Source organism: Rhinoderma darwinii, chromosome 2, assembly GCF_050947455.1.
Source record: "Rhinoderma darwinii isolate aRhiDar2 chromosome 2, aRhiDar2.hap1, whole genome shotgun sequence".
Taxonomy (NCBI): domain Eukaryota; kingdom Metazoa; phylum Chordata; class Amphibia; order Anura; family Rhinodermatidae; genus Rhinoderma; species Rhinoderma darwinii.
In genome coordinates this window covers 384465886-384486866 of record NC_134688.1, presented here as the reverse complement: position 1 = coordinate 384486866, position 20981 = coordinate 384465886, and the positions used below count along the sequence as shown (strand labels likewise).

General features: G+C 39.8%; 1 protein-coding gene across 1 annotated transcript in view; it reads left to right on the top strand.

Moving 5' to 3' along the window:
• The window catches only part of WWC3 (WWC family member 3), a 174170-nt gene that overhangs the window by 113247 nt on the left and 39942 nt on the right, over positions 1-20981 (top strand). The window contains exons 7-8 of the mRNA XM_075853971.1: positions 6214-6363; positions 8722-8795. Of these exons, the coding sequence (XP_075710086.1) occupies positions 6214-6363; positions 8722-8795 (224 nt within the window). The remainder of the gene's footprint in view (positions 1-6213; positions 6364-8721; positions 8796-20981) is intronic.

The window sequence follows — 20981 nt, the reverse complement described above, 5'->3', positions numbered from 1 at the left end:
TTTCAACATCTCTTTGCTGTCAGTGATTGGCAAATTTTGGATGAAGGAGGAAAACCTGTCTGGATCATGTCAAACTGACACATACGCACATATTAATGTTCTCTATTGCAATGCGCCATCTACCTGTGTCAGCTGGATAATATTAGAATAGGTTTTCAACCTCCAAATGTTAACAAGGTTTCCATTTATTTGGCAGCATTAACTTAAAATATTCTAGACAATTAGAGAAAACTTTACACTATACAATTTAAAATTATTAAAAAAACTGTGTATGCGTTTACTTAGGTTCACTTTTCATTTTGTTTAGCTGTCAGAAACTATTCAGTGTGACAAATACAGTATATAGTAATATATACAGATATAATTACGTGCAAATACTTTTCCAACCAATTCATCTTCACATTATAAACATAGTACATGAACATTATAATGATTAAGCTAATGCAAAGTACTATATATATATATATATATATATATATATATATATATAGCGCCTTTAAACATCTGCATTGCAGTATAGGGGTAACACATTATTAGACTTACATTAGACTGTGTGGTACAGAAAGTTAAGCAATTGTTCACAAGATGCATTGGGTAGGAGCTCTGCCAATACAAGTTTATAATCTCTAAGGAATAGGGATATATATCCACATTCACACAGTGCTATATTGGGTTAATGTTCATGACAACACCCTGTGTTATGAAACATGTTTTTCAGATCTTCAAAATGTCAATAATCATAAGTTACATAAGGTTTAATTGCATCTTCTGTCTATTTATTGATAATAGATGGACAGGAAATACCGTGTATGAGGGCAGGTTTGATCTTATTCATTTAATACATATGGGTTCTTAGTCACCCTACATTTAGTGAGTAGTTCAGTGGGGAGTTCACCTGCTCTTTTGCTCTATTTGTTTCCTATAAAAACAAAAGCCAACAAAAAGTTCAGCAATAATAAATTAAAAAAGGGATTACATTGGTCCACGGCTTAACTTTTTTCTGCCCAAGTTTTCATGCATGAGACCTATTGAGGCTGAATTACTAAGCCAAATGTGACTGAATTCTGACTCCAATAGCACCAAAAATCTGGCGCACATGCCGCGCACCAGATTTATTATGTGTTTAAATACTTGTTGCGCTTCACTCAACTGTTTTAAAAAGTGTCTATAAAAGGATGTGTTTAAGTGGAGTCCTAAAATGCACCAGATTTATTAATTACGTTCAGCACAATTTATGCCCAAAATAATAGAGTAAAGTAAGACAGCCAAGAGGTGGCCTAAAAAGAGAGAAATGTATAACATGCCTAGCAAATGCCCCAAATCTATCACACCGCGTGAACCACTGTGATAAATTTGGTGCATCTTCTGCCTGCCTGGTCTAGTTTTTAGATGGCTGAATGTAAGACCGTTTTAATCAATCTGCCCCAGAGTGTTTACTTTGACTCTGGTTATTGCTACTTTTTATTTTTTTGGGCTTTCCAGCCAACACTTTGTGGCATATTTGCAAAAACGTAATGGGAGTATAGTAAGTATAGCATGCTCCGTATTCATCAACACCGCAAACACCAACTGAAGAATGCGGTTCATCTACTGCGCTACATCACTTTGTACCAGGTATAGCTCATAGACATTTTTTGTATGGCTTTTGCGAATAACTTGCACAGTGTACGACTTGAAGGCCACAACCCCTTTTTTCTAGACACTTTAGCCATACACTTAATGGCGGCTTTCATCTGGTTTGGCTAATGGGTGCTTGCAAATGTTCACAATGGACGATTCCTGGCTCATATTGTAAAGGAGCTGCCGGGCACAACTTCTGTGTATACGCCCATAGGTAATCAGTCTGCACCTGAGTCTATGTCTCTGAGACTGACTCCATCTTCCACCACTCAGGATGGCAGGCTTAGGAGTGGGAGAGCCTATCGCAGCCTGGCCAGACGGAGCTAGCTCCCGCCCTCTGTCTATTTATACCTGCCTTTGCTATTCCTCCTTTGCTTGTGATTCTTCTACCTAGGACAGGTATTCACTTGATGCTTGTCATCCCCACAATAGAAGCAGAGACCATTCTTCCTGCGGAACTCTCTACGTTGTCGGGGGGACACGGAGGCCCCGAGTTGTATGGGTACCTCTGAGTCTTTCGTGGAAGAGCGAAGCAACGGGACCTCGGGAGGCATCATGGGGGAGTCAGAGGGGAAAACACAAAACCGTTCAAGTTGTCGTTCCCTGAGACGTCGGTCAAGTCATACCGCTAAAGCCATAACCTGGTCTAAGGAGTCAGAACAGGGATAGCTAACTAGCAGGTTTTTCAGGGCGTTCGACAGACCCAACCTAAACTGGCACCTTAAGGCAGGGTCATTCCACCGAGAAGCTACGCACCACTTCCTAAAGTCAGAGCAATACTCCTATATAATGACGGGGGTAGGGAAACGGACAAGTGAGCCCTAATCTACCCGCCACTCTGTCCCTGACTACTTGCAACGACCCGCCCTAGGCGATGGGGTACAACTGGGCGGCGGTCCCTACGCTCAGTAAGTGCACGAGACAAACAGACAAGGGTACACAAAGCTAAGGGAAAAGGGGCAGTTGCCCACGGCAACACCGTGAGCAACAAGAGTGGTGAACGAGCCGAGTAAAACCAGCAGAGAACGAGGTACCAAACGCAGAGCTGGAGAGTAGTCAGCAAGCCGGGGTCAGTATGGAGCAGGATCAAATAGTCAGAAGCTGTAGCTGGGCCAGGAAACCACACGAGAAGAATCACAAGCAAAGGAGGAACAGGAAAGGCAGGTATAAATAGACAGAGGGCGGGAGCTAGCTCCGTCTGGCCAGGCTGCGATAGGCTCTCCCACTCCTAAGCCTGCCATCCTGAGTGGTGGAAGATGGAGTCAGTCTCAGAGACATAGACTCAGGTGCAGACTGATTACCTATGGGCGTATACACAGAAGTTGTGCCCGGCAGATCCTTTACACATATAGTGTGAAAATTAGGTAGGTCAGGATTTATTTATTTTTTGCTCTCACTGAATGTAGTACTGATTTCTGGGTTATGCCCCTAACAGTCACAAATGTTCATTGGCTTGGGCAACCGATATCACAGGGTTTAGGTGCATTTATCCTCATCACACCAACTTCCCTCGAGTGGGTGCCATGTATTATTGCGGCTCTGTTCTCTGGTTAATAGAGCGGCATATGGACAGAGGTTGAGACAATCTATTAAGTAATGCTTGCAAGTTACATACATAAAATGGTAATATCAAAAGTGACTGTTTTTTTTTTTCCTGCCATGTGTTATATCTGGTACTATATATGGTACGGTTATATATGGTATCATACATCATTCCTTTTTCATCTATTTAAATTTTTTTTTTTGTATTTTTTTTTTCTAAACAATGACAGTAATATTCACAAAAGTTAGGGCGTTTATTGCCCTATTGTCCAACTCAAACAGATGATAACATCTGATGTGCTGTTGGGTTATCTTGTTCACATGGCCTTATAAATGGTGTTCCATATATAACTAGTCTGTCTTCTAATGTCAGGTACAGAGAAGCAGCATAGACTTCTGCCAATGTTGTATTATTATTCTCCGTGTAACAAGGTTGTACAGAGCAGTAATCCGTTTGTATCCATGAGCCCTATTGCAAGGTTTATAAACACTGATTTTAATCGGTCTGATACCTAAATCAGTCTAAACAAAAGAACAGGTTTATAATTTAATTCAAATCCGTGCAATTTGCTAGAAAATTCATCTGACCTGCTTAAACCATTTCTTAGAAAGAGGAAATCAAGTTACAGCATCCAACTAGTTAAAGCATCGGTTTCCGCTATATTCATATTGGTCTGGTTGGGTAAAAAATCACGGCATTTAATGTAATCCAAATTCTGTAAATTGCCGTGGTTGCACTCTGTCCCCTGTTTTTTTCCCTCCTTTACTTGTTCTCCCAGTGATCTGCATTTATTTTCCCACTTTTTCTTTCCATCGTCCACAGTGATCACTATCGGCCCCCCAGTGCAGATGCACCCCCTTTATTTCCAGTCCCCAAAGCAGCTTCTACGTCTACTACATGTGCATTCTATAGTTTGCCTTCTTATGAAAAGAATAACTGTTTTTCACATCGCAATCCCTGTAAAGCCACTTTTACACTTCAGTGTCTTGGTCAAAACCAGGAGTGGATCTATAGAGAGGAAAAGTATGGTGGAAAGATTTGCACTTCTTTTGTGTTTTAGACCCACTCTTGGTTTCGGATGCAAAATACAGATGCAAAATACAGCCCAAATACTGCCGTGTGTTTAATAAATGGCAGTGAGGCCATTTTCAGAGTTCTAACTTTTAGCATCTTATGTGTTATTAAGATGTCTCCATCCAAATTTTCAAGGTCCATCAAAAATGGTTCTTTCAAACAATCTATATCTAAATCCCTAATATATGTGTAGGATCATCTTCGGGTCAACAAAACTGAACCAACACTAATATTGGCCATTGAGGAGCTACGTTGTGAAAGAAAAAAATAAAAATAAAATATGGCCTATCTTTAGGATAGCAGTACGAAGAGGCCAGGAGTACCGTGGCCCCTTCATTGTTTATACAGCTACAGCGGATTGTCCTTGCGCTGCAGCTCCGCTCCATTCTGTTGACTGGACCCCCACCAATAAACACATTGTTAGGCCATGAATGTATACTGTATTTCCAGAAAGCCCCTTTAATCATAAACCATAATGGATCGAAAAGTGTGAAGTTATCTTTATTGGGGATAGAGATGCCAGCATTACTTCTACCCAGGGACTAATAAATGTTTCTTTTTTGAGATCTTGTTATGAAATATTACTTTTGACAAGTTTCCGATTGATTTTTGTCAGTTTCGCACATGTTCATTATAAATGTAAATAAGTTGAGTCTAAAGGGGGGCCTCCATGCCAGGTGCCTAATACTAAAATTGTCTGTATAAGACCTGTTCTTTGACGTGACATCAGCTGCAGGTGGTAAGGCCCATTTGGGACATTTTCTCTTTATAAAACAGACTATTCGTCTGTTAAATAGCTGTTTAGAGACTTGTTATCATAAGAAGGCCGGGGCAACCTTGTAGGTCTCATTAAATAACACACTTTTTTTTAACATGCCATTGAATCAAGTTTACGACACCCCATTCTAAATCCATTTTCTGTTTAGAGCGTTAAAGATAGTTGTCTCCAGCCCCTGCAAGCAATCTTTGACCAAGTGCTGCATTGACCGCTCCCAATACTGAGCTGACCCTCTTGGGCTTTGTTTTCCCACGTTTCACTTTGAAAATAAAAGATTTTAACAGGAAGCTTTCTGTTAATTCGGTATTGGGACTACAGCCTTCACTTTTACCATTCACTTTGCATGTTTAGTAACCACGAACACTGTGCCTTAGCAAAAATTGATGGGGAAAGTGGCACTGGCTGATATATACATGATTGATGACGTAGACATTGATGTATCTTTAGTTTATTGGGGACTATGACTCAGATTGTTCTTTCTTGGGAATGATAAACGGTCACTTAAAAATGCATATAAAGTCCCTTCATAAATGTCCAGAGGGGGAAAAATGGTTTGCTCTAGTTATTTATTTTACAAGGGTCTTCAGTGGCCAGAGCTCATTAAATGCAGGCACATTTAATTTTCTTCTATTTGAACTCCACATTTTTTAAATTTCCTAAAAAATATCTAGTTATTTTATTTTACTGCAGCGTTGATCCAGAGGAAGACCAACTAACCCCTAAAAAGTACTTGTCAGTTGCCTCATTTTAGAGGAATTTTTTTTTATATTTTTTTATTTAATATACAGATAATTTGACACCATATTAGTGTTATTTGTCTTTTTTACAATGATGTGAACAACGTATCCCATAAATACATGTACGGTATATTTGCACACTGAGTAGAGCTCTAAGTCGATGATTTATGTGTAGCAAAGTACTGTAAATAAATTAAGTCTAAAATGTGTTTCTCTCATTTAGTCATGGCCATTAAAAATGTGATGACAGGCCTGTTTGTGTATTTTAGTTCAGTAATAAGTTGTACTGCTGATGACTGGAACACTTGTACAGTGTGCTCATCCTCAGTAGCTACTGTGTACAATTTTGTAGTATATTACTATAGCATAGTTACTGGGGCACTGTATGATTGGATTTTCTAAATTTTTAAAATTTCTAATGTTGCGGTTAGGACTAACAACCATGTTTTCCTTTCATACAGAGCCTGGCTAAGCTGACTGATGGATTCAGAAACAGCTGCTGCATCTCCGACACCGTGCACAACATTCGTCATAATTCGAGCTCACTCAATGAATCGTGTTTACCTCTGAAATACTGTGATGCCTGCTCACAAACTGATAACTTTGGAGAGGTATAGTAAATCCGGCTTTTGAGATATATATATATATATATATATATATATATATATATATATATGTGAAGAAATGATCGCAGCACTCCAATAGGTTGATGTCAAGCTTGAAAAAGGTCTTGTGAGAGGACTGAAACATACAGTGAAGGAAATAATATTTGATCCCTTGCTGATTTTGTAAGTTTGCCCACTTTCAAAGACATGAACAGTCTAGAATTTTTAGGCTAGGTTAATTTTACCAGTGAGAGATAGATTATATTTAAAAAAAAAAAAACAGAAAATCACATTGTCAAAATTATATTTATTTATTTGCATTGTGCACAGAGAAATAAGTATTTGATCCCTTTGGCAAACAAGACTTAATACTTGGTGGCAAAACCCTTGTTGGCAAGCACAGCAGTCAGACATTTTTTATAGTTGATGATGAGGTTTGCACACATGTTAGATGGAATTTTGGCCCACTCCTCTTTGCAGATCATCTGTAAATCATTAAGATTTTGAGGCTGTCGCTTGGCAACTCGGATCTTCAGCTCCCTCCATAAGTTTTCGATGGGATTAAGGTCTGGAGACTGGCTAGGCCACTCCATGACCTTAATGTGCTTCTTTTTGAGCCATTCCTTTGTTGCCTTGGCTGTATGTTTCGGTTCATTGTCGTGCTGGAAGACCCAGCCACGAGCCATTTTTAATGTCCTGGTGGAGGGAAGGAGGTTGTCACTCAGGATTTGACAGTACATGGCTCCATCCATTCTCCCATGGATGTGGTGAAGTAGTCCTATGCCCTTAGCAGAGAAACACCCCCAAAACATAATGTTTCCACCTCTATGCTTGACAGTGGGGATGGTGTTCTTTGGGTCATAGGCAGCATTTCTCTTCCTCCAAACACGGCGAGTTGAGTTAATGCCAAAGAGCTCAATTTTAGTCTCATCTGACCACAGCACCTTCTCCCAATCACTCTCAGAATCATCCAGATGTTCATTTGCAAACTTCAGATGGGCCTGTACATGTGCCTTCTTGAGCAGGGGGACCTTGTGGGCACTGCAGGATTTTAATCCATTACGGCGTAATGTGTTACCAATGGTTTTCTTGGTGACTGTGGTCCCAGCTGCCTTGAGATCATTAACAAGTTCCCCCCGTGTAGTTTTCGGCTGAGCTCTCACCTTCCTCAGGATCAAGGATACCCCACGAGGTGAGATTTTGCATGGAGCCCCAGATCGATGTCGGTTGACAGTCATTTTGTATGTCTTCCATTTTCTTACTATTGCACCAACAGTTGTCTCCTTCTCACCCAGCGTCTTACTTATGGTTTTGTAGCCCATTCCAGCCTTGTGCAGTTCTATGATCCTGTCCCTGACATCCTTAGAAAGCTCTTTGGTCTTGCCCATGTTGTAGAGGTTAGAGTCAGACTGATTAATTGAGTCTGTGGACAGGAGTCTTTTATACAGGTGACCATTTAAGACAGCTGTCTTTTTAATGCAGGCACCAAGTTGATTTGGAGCGTGTAACTGGTCTGGAGGAGGCTGAACTCTTAATGGTTGGTAGGGGATCAAATACTTATTTCTCTGTGCACAATGCAAATAAATATATATCATTTTGATAATGTGATTTTCTTTTTTTTTTTTTATATAATCTATCTCTCACTGGTAAAATTAACCTAGCCTAAAAATTCTAGACTGTTCATGACTTTGACAGTGGGCAAACTTACAAAATCAGCAAGGGATCAAATACTTATTTCCTTCACTGTAGCTTATCCTTTGAAACATGGAACAATAAGCCACATTTTTGTTTGAATTCAACCTATTGGAGTGCTGCGATCAATTCTTCACATGTCTATAGGATCGTTTTGGATTAAGGTCAGGTTCGCATAGCACCATCCTATACAGTCACAGCTAAATATTAGGCCATGTGCACGTTACCAGAGGATGAATCCCTTCCCCAATAAATTTGAAGAAAGAAACATAGGACAGGGGAACGGCACCAGGACTTCAATGAAGATGAAAAATGTTTGCTTTATTCACCTCAAGTGAGCGACGTTTCGGATCACCACAGAACCTTTCTCGTAGATTGAGCAAGGTTCTGCGGTGAACCGAAACGTCACCCACTTGAGGTGAATAAAGCAACAGTTTTTCATCTTCATTGTCCTGGTGCTGTTCCCGTGTCCGGTGGAGATATAGATATATATATATATATATATATATATATATATATATATATGTGTGTGTGTATATATATGTATATATATATATATATATATATATATATATATATATATCCTATGTGATTGTCTTGACCTGAAAGAATCTTAGTTATTATATTTGTATTCATCTTTAATTGAAATAATTTTCTTTTTACTTCTTATAGTTTGGCTTTGATGACAAATCAAGACTGGTAGACAGAGTAAGACTTAATTGGCAGTATGAGGAAGCAAAGAAAAGGTGGGTAATGCTGAAAATTGAAATAATCGACTATTCTAATGAAATCTCCAACTCGACAAAAAAAAAAAGAAGAGAGGTCAGGTTAAATGAAATCCATTGTCAAATCATACAATTTAAAAAAAAGTATATTTTTTGTTTTGCAATGCCACTATCTATATTTCTAAAGTCCTAAAATATTGCAGTTTTCACACTGAGCACTGAGAATTCCTCGATTTATAGAGGTCATTTTTCTGTAGTGATCCCATTATCATCGAAGTTCAAGATTACTGTAATAGCTAAAACCTCTATTATAAAGCTCGAAGCCGATAATATGGGATCACACCATAAAATAAGTGATGCCACATGACTTTTTAAAGAATATTCATAACCGTGTGTGACAGAGAAAGAGTTAACTGGGTCATCCGTTTTATTGAATATTTTATTTTGTGTAAACTATTCTTTCACATTCTTCATTTAGTATGCACTTTTTACACAATGGCTTCCAGTGTTCTGCGCGTCTCGTGCCTGATCCCATGTATATGTTCATTCTAGACATTGAATGTCTGGCAACACTTTCCTTATTATGGTGTTGCGTAGGAGGGAGAATGTGCTATTTCGAAATTTATATAAAGCATTTTCGAGTGTTTCTCTTTGTACAAATTGTCTAATTATCCAACGCTACTTGTTCTGAAGAATAATGTTAGTGACTTTAATGAATGAATATAAATCATATAGGTGTAAACATTTTGCTCTGAAAGCCTTTACCTGGAAATATTTACTAACCATATGAGTACAGCAAAATACAGTGGAAATAAATGTCTTAGAATGTTCAGGTTATTTCAAGCCCTTCCAATAAATCATTTGTAAAGTATCAAAGTAAGAGCATTTGTTGATTTGTATTGTTTGTCTTCAAATACTGGAATTGACCTATGAATATACAGTATATATTACAGTATACAATACAGCTCTGTATTGTGTTGAGATTGAATGATTGCATAGGTTATTGGAGCACATCATACTTTTTGCCATGTTTGTGAGAATAAATGGGATTTGTGACGTGGCACATTACCTTACTGGAAATCACCATCACAAAAGACTGTGGCCATGATGGAATGACAAGGTCAACAAAAACACTCAGGCTGTGACATTTAAAATAGAATTCACTGGCCTAAAATGTGTCAAGAATACGTTTCACACATAATTTCGCCATCAGCCTGTATTGTTGACACAAGGCATAAGGAATCAATGTGGTAGTCACAAATTATCAATGTGTCAACCAAATTCTTATAAGGGATTGCAGTTGGTGGGGGTCCGACCACTGGGACCCCCACCGATCGCCAGAACGGGGGTCCTGTGTCCTCCATTCCCCCCACTAACCACACGACCGTTTGCCGGGATGAGTTAAATGGAGCAACGGCCGTGCATGCGTCCTGCCGCTCCATTCAAACGCTATGGCACTGACAGAAACTGACATGCAGCATGCGCGGCAGGTTCCAAGTGCCATAGAATTTGAAGAGAGCAGCAGAACGTATGCTTAGATGCCGCTCGGCAGTTTCCTCAGTGCCATAGTGTTCCGTCAGTGTCACAGTGTGCTCGGCAGTTTTCTTCAGTGCCATATCAGTTGAATGGAGTGGCGGTTTCCCTCCACCGATCTAACAGTTCTCACCAATTCAGTGGATTGGTGATAACTTGTTATAACCGAAATAACCCTTTAACCTCACAGAGGTAATTTAAAGCTCCTGGCCCCAATATAAAATCTGTAACAGGGTCCACAACCTACCATGTGCCATTTAGAACGCTAGCGTGTTATTATTTGACAGAGGGGCCTTTGGCCCCCCTCAGGCACCAAGGTCTGGTTGTGACTGCTACCTCTGATGTCATATTGCTACAATCCTACTTAGCTTGCCATCTGCATGGTGCAAAATAAACATTTCAGAGTACATGCACACGGGGTAGAGCTGTCGTGCAAACAGAGAACTTATGATTCCATATAGTGCCTCGATATGACACCGAATTCTCCGCTGTCACACAATGGAATGGAATACAATCCATGACAAAAAACCTTGGTATGCCATATAGTACAATATGGGCCCATACATTTCTATGGATGCTGTATAATAGATCCGGTCAACATGGATCCGTAATACGGCCGGGACATGAACTCTTACGTGAAGCTCTCTAATCTAGGGAACTACACTGTAATCAATGGGTTCTCTTCAGCAATATTGCAAGCAATTGGGGTCAGCGTCTGACAGTCTATTTCAAGCTTGCACAATACCCATACCCTCACACACAAACTTCTTTGCATACTTACATTTTTTTGGGTAGCATTGTTATTAACAGTCTGTCCTCTTCTATAGCATTTAATGTAGCTGATTTTTTTTCGTTTCTTGCAGGAATTCCTGATTTAAAAAGGCTTGATGGTCAGGGTGGGGCAGAGGAAATTGCTAGGGAAAGGCTAGCTTTCCTGCATAATTGCAGAGCTCAGTGGGAGCTGTGCATGGTAGTAGTAAAGGTCATCTGCTGATCATTTATACAGATGGCTTCATAAGCAGCATGTAACTAGGTTTATGTTAAGATAACTAGATTAATGGAAACAGCTCATGAAGGGATAGCTGTTCATTACAATACGGTTTATATTCAGCAGACACTAAATGTGACATATTTGAGACATGTCCAGCTATATCAAAAGTTGATCTAGATAACCGGTATAAAGGCCTAAACCTAAGGTATGATTTGTCTCCTATAAACTGGATATTTGACCCATTCATGGTTTCATTCTGTCACCTATAACCCAGGTGGCAGCAACACCACTCCAGTACTAGTAGGCAGTACCGGATTTGTATGACAGCAGCCGGTAGGCATAGATTGCCTGGTGCTCTAGACTCCGTCCATCAAGTAGGCCACAGATTAAAGACAATCTATCGACAAGTTTAACACCCCACAACTAATATCACTGCTGTATAGGTGAAAACATGCTGATTTAGAATATGTATTTTACTCGCATTCCCCCTGGTGTAACGTGGCAATTGACCTGTGCGCTGAACCACTTAGGAGTTCTCTCTATTATATCGCAAAGTTTAAGTTCTGCGTATGCAAAAGCCCTAGCGATTTGCTGGCCATTCTCTTTGATTGATAGAAGACTGACCACTGACGTCACCAATAAAAAAAATAATATATGAATATTAAACAGGTAGGTCAGAGATGAGGGGAAATGTGGGCAATGATTAGATCATATTAGTATATTCTACACAGGGGCAAGCAGGTGAGTTCAAACATAAAAATTATATATTTGGATTATATATTTGGATTCAGCATATTTTTAGCTATTCTGTAAATATAGTAGTCTTTGGGCATTACGCATGCTGACAGATTTGTAGTTTTTCATGGCTCCATCAAATGTACCACATAATGTACAGGGAAACTGAAAAAAATATATTTGTGGGGTGAAATTGGCAAAAAACAGCAATTATGCAATTTTTGGGGTGGATCGTTTTTATGGCATCCATCAGGTGGTAAAAACTACATGTTCACTTTATCCTACAGGTTGATACAATTATCCGCATTCTGAGTGTTCTAATTCGATTGAGCGATGTGAGGGCTTATTTTTTTTCCAGGGCTAGCTGTAGTTTTTATTGTTACCATTTTGGGGTACATGCCACTTTTTGATAATTTTTCATTCCATTTTTTTGGGGTGCTAAGATGATTATATTGTAATAGTTCAGACTTTTAAAGATGCGATGATACCAGTTTTGCGATTTACTTTAAGAAAAAAATTGGATAAAGGGAAGTTTTTTTAACTTTTAATCTATTTTTTGATAAACATTAAAAAAAAATTTTGTCACTAGCAATCCACAGGATATGGCATAAATGTCCGATAGATGCGGGTCACACCTCTGGGGCTTGCACATATCTCTAGAATGGGGGTTCCCTAACCCTGTTCTATGCAGTCCTGTTCTCGCTGCTCTCCGGCCTTTGTCTGACCATGTGGTCAGGAGTATGGATACAGCTAAACTACGTTGTTTCGGTAACTCCAAAAGAAGTGAATGGGAGTTACAGCCCGGAGGCAGGGCTTCATAGGAGTACAAATATGGCGGAACTGCGGGCCTTAATCAGGCTGCCATGCCAACCAGCAGCACCCCCCGATCTCACTGCGGGGGTGGGGCTTTGGAATGTTACAGGGGGCCGCCCCCTATTTTCAGTGAGTTAAATGCCGCGGTCGCTATTGACCGCAGCATTTAACGGGTTGAGCGGGAACCCTCTGGTTACCCGGAAGTGTCGGCTGTAACACACAGCCGACACACTCGTCCTATGGAGCGATCTCAGCCCATGAGCCCGCTCCATACTCTCCCACCCGATGTGCGCCGTATATATGCGCTGGATGTCGGGAAGGGGTTAAGACTGTGTTAAATGGAAACCATAATATTTCAAAACCCACTGACTTATAATGAGGTCTGTCTGTGTTCTGTCAGGTTCCTGTCACTTTGATGGCAAGAACAGCTGTCAGGATTTGAATCCAGAAACTCCTGTGTCCCAAACAGCAGCTCTTCTCACTGACCTAACTGGTGCTGCTGGACAGCTCCAATGCTAGATCTGTTGTCTAGTTTCTCTCGACTTTTGCCTCTATGGATTCCTGGCCTTGATTGCTTGATAGGTCTCACCCTTTTGGCTTAGGGTATGTTCACACGGCTTAGCAAACTACGTCTGAAAATACGGAGCTGTTTTTAGGCGAAAACAGCTCCTGATTTTCAGACGTTTTTTTAACAACTCGCGTTTATTCGCTGCGTTTTTTACGGCCGTTTTTGGAGCTGTTTTTCAATGGAGTCAATGAAAAACGCCTCTAAAAAACGTCCCAAGAAGTGTCCTGCACTTCTTTTGTCGAGCCATCATTTTACGTGCCGTATTTTGACAGCGACGCGTAAAATAAAGGCTCGTGGGAACAGAACATCCTAATTCCCATTGAAAGTAATGGGCAGGTGTTTGTAGGCATATTAGGGGCATTTTTTCAGTCGTAATTCGAGGTGTAAAATGCCCAAATTACGTCTGAAACCACTGCGTTTGAACATACCCTTACTATAAAAGTCTGACATTTGCACTTTCTGATCGCCAGAATATTTAGCTTCCTGCCTGTAGTATAGCTCCTTTTTGCCTTACTCTACAAACTGTTGCTGCTCATTTGTGTACGGAACTGAATTGTTTTCCTGACCATGTCTCTGCCTCATGCTACAACCTGTTCCCTCTTACAGTATTTGTGTACTGAACCTGGTCTGTTACTTGACTACTCTTGCTATTATCACCCCCCCCCCCCTGCCAGATTGTTTCAGCCATTGCACTACAAATCTGAGTCTAGTTTTGCTCCAATAGGGAGTTTGCTGTAACAAGTCCTTTAACGACTATGAGGCAACAAATTGCCATCTACAAGCATTTGGCGCCACCTATGAAGAAAAATGGTCTCCGCTGCAAAATCTAGGGCACAATTAACAGTGTTTATTGAATTGCAAAAAAAAACCTTCTACATGGCACTGCCGCAGACTCCCATATGCCACTGCCATCAAAGTTTAGTGGTAATTATCACAGTTTCCAAGGTTTCCTTAAGCAATGCCGCATATACACTCAATAACATTACCGTATAAACGCAGCACCAAGAAGGAAAGGTTTTGGAATTGTGGAAATCACAGGATTGATAGACATGTTAATGATATGCAAATGGTAAAAAAATGTAAACATAATATTCGAAACATCTTGATTTTATTCAGTATCGAGTTTGAACTCCACGCACAGAAATACACGCACTTATACGTCTTGGCATGCTATCAATGCGGTTATTAATGGTTTTCTGAGGAATGTTATGCCACGCTGAATGCACTTGAGTCCGCAAATCATCAGGATAGGCTGCTGGCAGCTCCCTTTGCAATTGCTGACAAATGACGTCCCAGATGTGCTCGATAAGAGACAAGTCCGGAGACCCTGCAGGCCATGGTAGCATGTTCAGACCATGCAGGCTGCTCACAGTAGCATGAGCAATACGTGGCCTGGTATCCTGTTGAAAAACGGCTTCTGGGGAACTTTGGAGAAATGGCCGTACCACTGGTCCACAACCAAATCAATTTAACGCTGAGCTGTTAGTGTACCTGAAATGAAAACTAGATGGGTCCGGCTATCGTACATTATGCCACCATACACCATAATCCTGGGACTAGGACTGGTGTAACGTTCGCTGTGAAGGCCTCTTCATGGCGTTGCCCACATGGCCTCCAGTCCAATCTCCGGCTATCATTGCGTCCAAAACAAAAGCGGGACTCATCGCTGAAGAGGATAAACCTCCATTGTAGTCTCCATTGCCTCCTTGCTGTGCACCATGATAGTTTTTGAGAGCAGTGGCGTGTGGTCAGTGGATCACCTGTATCTGGACGTCTGGCTTGTAGCCTAATATTGTGCAAACGCCTTCTGATGGTTTGTGTTGACACTGGTTGCTTCCCTAGGCTTGGGATGGGACGTCCAATTTCACTTGCAGTACGAAATGGATGACTACGCGCCATTCTTCCAATGAGATGATCCGTCCGTGCAGAGGTTCGCCTCCACACAACCTCCGGGACATGCAAAGTTGAACAGTTCTGACATCTTGGTCTAAACTTGTAGCGATCTGTCAGAGTGATAAACCAAGGTCTCTTAGTTCATGGATTTTGTCCCTCTCAGTTTGCGACAAGTGGCGATTACTGGCACGTCGACAAACAGAAGGCATCGCACAATCATCCCACACCACTTGATCCGATTTGCATGGTTTCATGTGGCTAAAAAAACGTTGCTTTCAATCTTCTGGCTTTTATTCCCCTCCCGCATGCCACAATTTGGAGCTAGGTGCTTGAAAATTGATCATTTGCAGATCTTAGCGACACCTGCTACTTCCTCGATTTGCGTAACCTTACAGCTTACCCTTCTTGGTGTTGCAATTTCAATGTTCAGGAGTGTATTTTCAAATGCAACCTGTACCGTTTACCAGTGAAAGGAAAACGATATTGTTAGATGATTCATAACACTGATAAAGTCAGATTGATTAAGTCTTTGATTATTCTAATAGTTGCGCCACAGCTGAAGCTAAACTGCGACAAGGGAAAAGCTCTGTTGCTGAACGTAGAGCATATTTTGCTGCTGGGTAGTTGATGCCACCTGGAATCTAGCGGTCCAGAAGAGCCAATTTCTGGGAGGGCTTTCAGAACAAGTGAAGGATGAAGTTTAGAGAGTGGAAACCACAGATATATTGGAGAGCTTAATTAAATTGTGCATTCAAACTGATCAGCGACTTACTGATAGGGAAGGGAAAGCCTGCAGGGATTTGGAAATAATCCTGCCTTCTTTTAGGTCAATCAACTCTGAAGACACAGCAAAATACTGAATCTATATCTGAATCTATGCAAATCGATATTATTCGAAAAACCCTTTCTACAGCAGAAGAAGCGAGACAACATACAGTATAGAAAATTCTTGACTTTATTTGAGGAAGGGGGAATTTCAGAGAACTATGCTGTTTTTACTGCCCAAATAAGACCTGTAGGACAATTGATATCACTGATATAAAGAACAGATGAAAATGGAGAAGTCTGATCTGTTGGATTCAAAAATACGTTTAGTTTCTCCTCTGACACAGGATGAAGACAAGTTGCTGGTACCAGAGTTTCATTTTATAGTGCCAATACACATCTGCACTAAAACATGTGAGGTTTCTTGTCCCGCTATGCTTGATTCTGCTGGTGGAAATTTCATGGACATAACCTTTGCTCATGATAATAATATGGCATTGTTAACAGTCAGCACCAGTAGACCTGGAAACAGTTGACGGGTCAACCCTATTATCAGGGCCTGTTACTCATGAGACTATGCAGCTTCAAGCTTTCATCAACCCTGATCATCAATAACTGTTTGCTTCTACAAAGTTTCCACTTAATTTAGCAATTCCTTAGCTTTCGTCTCTTCTCACAATCCATCCATCAATTGGGCAACACATTGTGTACATTTTCTCTCTGAATATCGTCAGCTAAATTGTCTAAACCTATTTCTTCACTACCTGAGAGCACATCAAATTCTGTACTTCCTGGTAAAGACTAATTTTCGTATTATGAAGAATTTCAGGATGTCTGTAATAAAAAAGTATGCAGACAAGATTCCTCCACATATTTCATATTAATGCCCAATAGAACTGTTACCTGGAGCTAAAATATCCCTTGGTTGTATTTACTCTCTTTGTGAACCAAAACTAAAAGTCTTATGGGGATATTTGAATGAGAATTTAAAATAAAGCTCTATCTGTCCATCTACATCTCCTGCTAGAGCACCTTTTGTTTTTTTGTTGAGAAAAAAAGATTCCACCTTATGTTCCTGCATTGACTATAGGGAGCTTAATAAAATCACAGTGAAAAAATTATATCCTCTTCCTCTATTTCCAAAATTACTTGAAAGGCTTACTACAATTTAAATATTTACTAAGTTTGATCTAAGAGGAACATATAACCTTGTTGGAACCCATCCTGGAGATGAATTCAAGACTGTCTTGAGGACATGGTATTGACACTGAGTATCTTGTAATGACTTTTGGACTTTGTAGTGCCCTAACCACTTTCCAACATTTTATCAATTATGTTTTCAGGGACTTATTGAATCAATTTGTAATAGCCTATGTTGATGATATCTTAATTTTTTCAGTCAGTCTTGAGAAGCATCACAAACATATCTGCATGTACTACAAAGACTACAAGAATACTGCTTATACATTAAACTTGAGAAATGTGAGTTTGAAAAGACTACAATACAATTCAATTAAATTTCTAGTAAAATCACGACTGTTGTTGGCCAACCCCAAAAGATGAAAAAGTTCAGATATTTATTGGGTTTGCTAACCTCTACAGAAAGGTCTTTTGAGACATCTACAAGATCTTCGCACCAATCACTCACTCACAAAGAAGAATGTTCGCTTTATTGGAAACCTAAGGCTTTATTAAAAAGTTAAGGATATGAAAATAACTCTCCTCTCAGTAATCCTCCTAGCAATGTCAATCTCTTCTTCAAAGATAAATATTGGTTGCAACTTCATTGTTTGTATGTACCAGATACAGGAGAACTTGATGTTCTAAAAATGAGTCCATGATTCTAAGTTTGCTGGACATCTTGTTATTAAAAAGACTCTAGAACTTCTTTCCCATTCCTTTTGGTGGCCAATATTTAAGTAAAATTTTCCACATGTGTGGTTTTTCCTTTAGGTTTGCTACAACCACTCCCAATTACATCAAAGTATTCAAATTATATGGAGTTCCAGATAATGTGGTTTCTGATCGAGGGGTATAGTTCAGTTCCAAATCCTGGTATGTTCGGGCCTTGGGATAAGAGTGAATTTTGCTTATGCCTTTCACTCCCAATTAAAAGGATAAACAGAACTAATCAAACTCTTGAACAGTACCTACAATGCTACTTTAGTTATCATCAGGATGTTCAATTGGATTACTTACCCACATCTGAATTTGCATATAATAACTCTGAGCATAGTTCAACATCACAAAGTCCTTTCTATGCAAATACAGGCCTTCATCCAGTCTTTATTCCTGATTTGCAGCTACTGAACTTTTGACAACACTATGTACAAAAGGTTAAAGAAAAGATAACAGAGTTTGCAACTCCTGTTTTTCATGTAGGGGAAAAAGTGTGGCGTTTTTCACCCCAAAAAATTATTTGAAAATAACGTTTCTAAAATTGTGCCAGAAATATATTGGACTATTTCAATTTTCTGCTCAAATTAATAAAGTTACTGTTTGTTTAAAACTTCCTGAATCTATGAAAGTGCATCCTGTTTTTTAAGCTCTCTAAGTAATTTAAGTAAAATCATTTTTCGGGGCCTCAATTTGTCTCCACCACCAGTATATGTGCAAGTTAAAGATGAATGTATTGTTGACAAGATCTCGGACTTCGGAATCTATCAGAATAAGCTACAGTACTTGATCCAGTGGAAGTGGTATGACTGAGGAGAATTTTTGGGAACCAGAAGAAAATGTTTATGCTTCTAGACTTACAGAAGAATTTCATCAGAGATATCCTAACAAGCCAGTCCCTAGATTGTCCAGAGGACATCCTGGAAACAGGAGAGTACTGTCAGGATTAGAACCCATAAACTCCTGTGTCCCAGTTCTTCTCACTAAGCTAACTGGTGCTACTCGACAGCTCCACTGCTAAACCTCTTGTCTAGTTTCTCTGAACTTTGCGCCTCTGCATTCCTTGCCGGATTGGTCTCACCCTTTTGGCTTACTTGTACTTTCTGATTGCCAGACTTTTGAACTTCCTGCCTATAGTCTAGTTCCTTTCTGCCTTACTCTTCAAACTGTTGCTGCTCGTTTATGTACCGAACTTGGATTGTTTCCTATACACATCTCTGGCTCACGCTACAATCAGTTGGTGCTTATCCGTGTACCGTACTTGGACTGTTACTTGACTACTCTTGCTATTATCACCCCCCTGTCAGATTTTTTTTTTCAGCCACTGGACTCAGAATCTGCTAGTGATCTTGTCAACCGCACTTCATTCTGTGCTATTTTGCTTTCCGTCAAAAGTGATGAAAACCTTGACAAAACCCACGAATGGAACTCTGAACACAAATGTGAACAAAGCCTAAAAATATTGACCTCAACAGAAGCCAATACAGTATACAGCTCCCACCTCCTAGCAGCAGTGACTGGGGGAAACTGGATCAAAGCAAATGAAAAACGTTCCAATTGCTAATTAAATAATTAATAAAGTGTGCAAATCTCCTAAACTTTTCATTAGTTCAAACAAAATGGAAGATGCACCTTAAACCACAAACAATGAGACTGATAGCTACATTCAAGACGTTCACGCATAGCGTATATATGTAAAAGTGCAGTACCATTCAAGTGAATAGGGTTTGTAACTGTTTGAAGGGATGCTGCGTATCTTCAACCCACAGGCCAGTTCATGTGAAAGTTAAGTCGGGTTCAGACAGGTGTAGTATAACTGTATTTTAACAGTTTTATTTCTGCAATACCTGTGGTTCTACTGAACTTAGATCACCATATTTATTTATTATTTTATTTTTTTATATAGCAGAAACATATTCCACAGCGCTGTAGAGAGATTGTCCCCAGTGAGGCTCACCATTAATTTCCCTATCGCAGATACATGCAATTGTATAGCCAATTTACCTATGTTTTTGGAGTGTGGGAGGAAACCAGAGCACTGGAAGGAAAGCCTGAAAATCGCCAGGCCAATGTTGTCCTTGTTCGCATATAAACCCTGGACTCCAGTGCTACAAGGCAACACTGCTAACCACTGAGCCACCGTGCTGCCCACATGGCACTATAGAACCCTATTGTGATCTCAGTTCGGTTCAGTAGAATTGTGTGGGCTAAGATGTCCTGTTTGTAAATTGAACGCTAAAATACGACCATATCTTACAGCTATGAAGCCCATATAAGTTCCAGCAGGAAATAATGAGGGTGATGATAAATGTTTAATTGATGCCATTAGTGAAGCAGGAGAAAGTAAAGAGAATTAAATATAACCTCAAAGCAGGCTTGTGTTGTGAGAGTCATGTCAGCCTTGATGGTATTGCTCACAGTAGTGTAACTTTTATGAGTCTAGTTGGGGAACGCAAGGACTCATTTTTCAACAGATTACATTCCTGGTAGAGTGAGGACATGACGTTAATATATTTTTTATAGTTTGAAGTTCCTCAGCAATGAAATCCAATAACAAATGACTCACAGAAATTCATAGTAGATTTATTGGTATTTAATGTGAATTACTTGGTCTTCATACACTGACATGAAGGGTTATGGTCACATTTTTACTACTTTACCTCTACAGCAGCCATGTTGAGGTCAGCCCTGAAAGGATGCATTTTCACAGGAAATCTACATTGTTGTCTTTAATACTTTGCCAAACAAATACAGTGCATTCAGAAAGTATTCAGACCACTTCACTATTTTTTACATTTTGTTACGTTACAGCTTTATTCTAAAGTGGAAAATGTAAAGTTTTCTTCTTCACAATACCCCATATTGACAAAGTGAAGTCTGGTCTGTTGAAATATATGTACATTTATTTAAAAATAATAATAATAATAATAATCACATTTACATAAGTATTCAGACACTTTGCTGTGACACTCAAAGTTCAGGTGCATCCTATTTCCATTGATCACCCTTGATG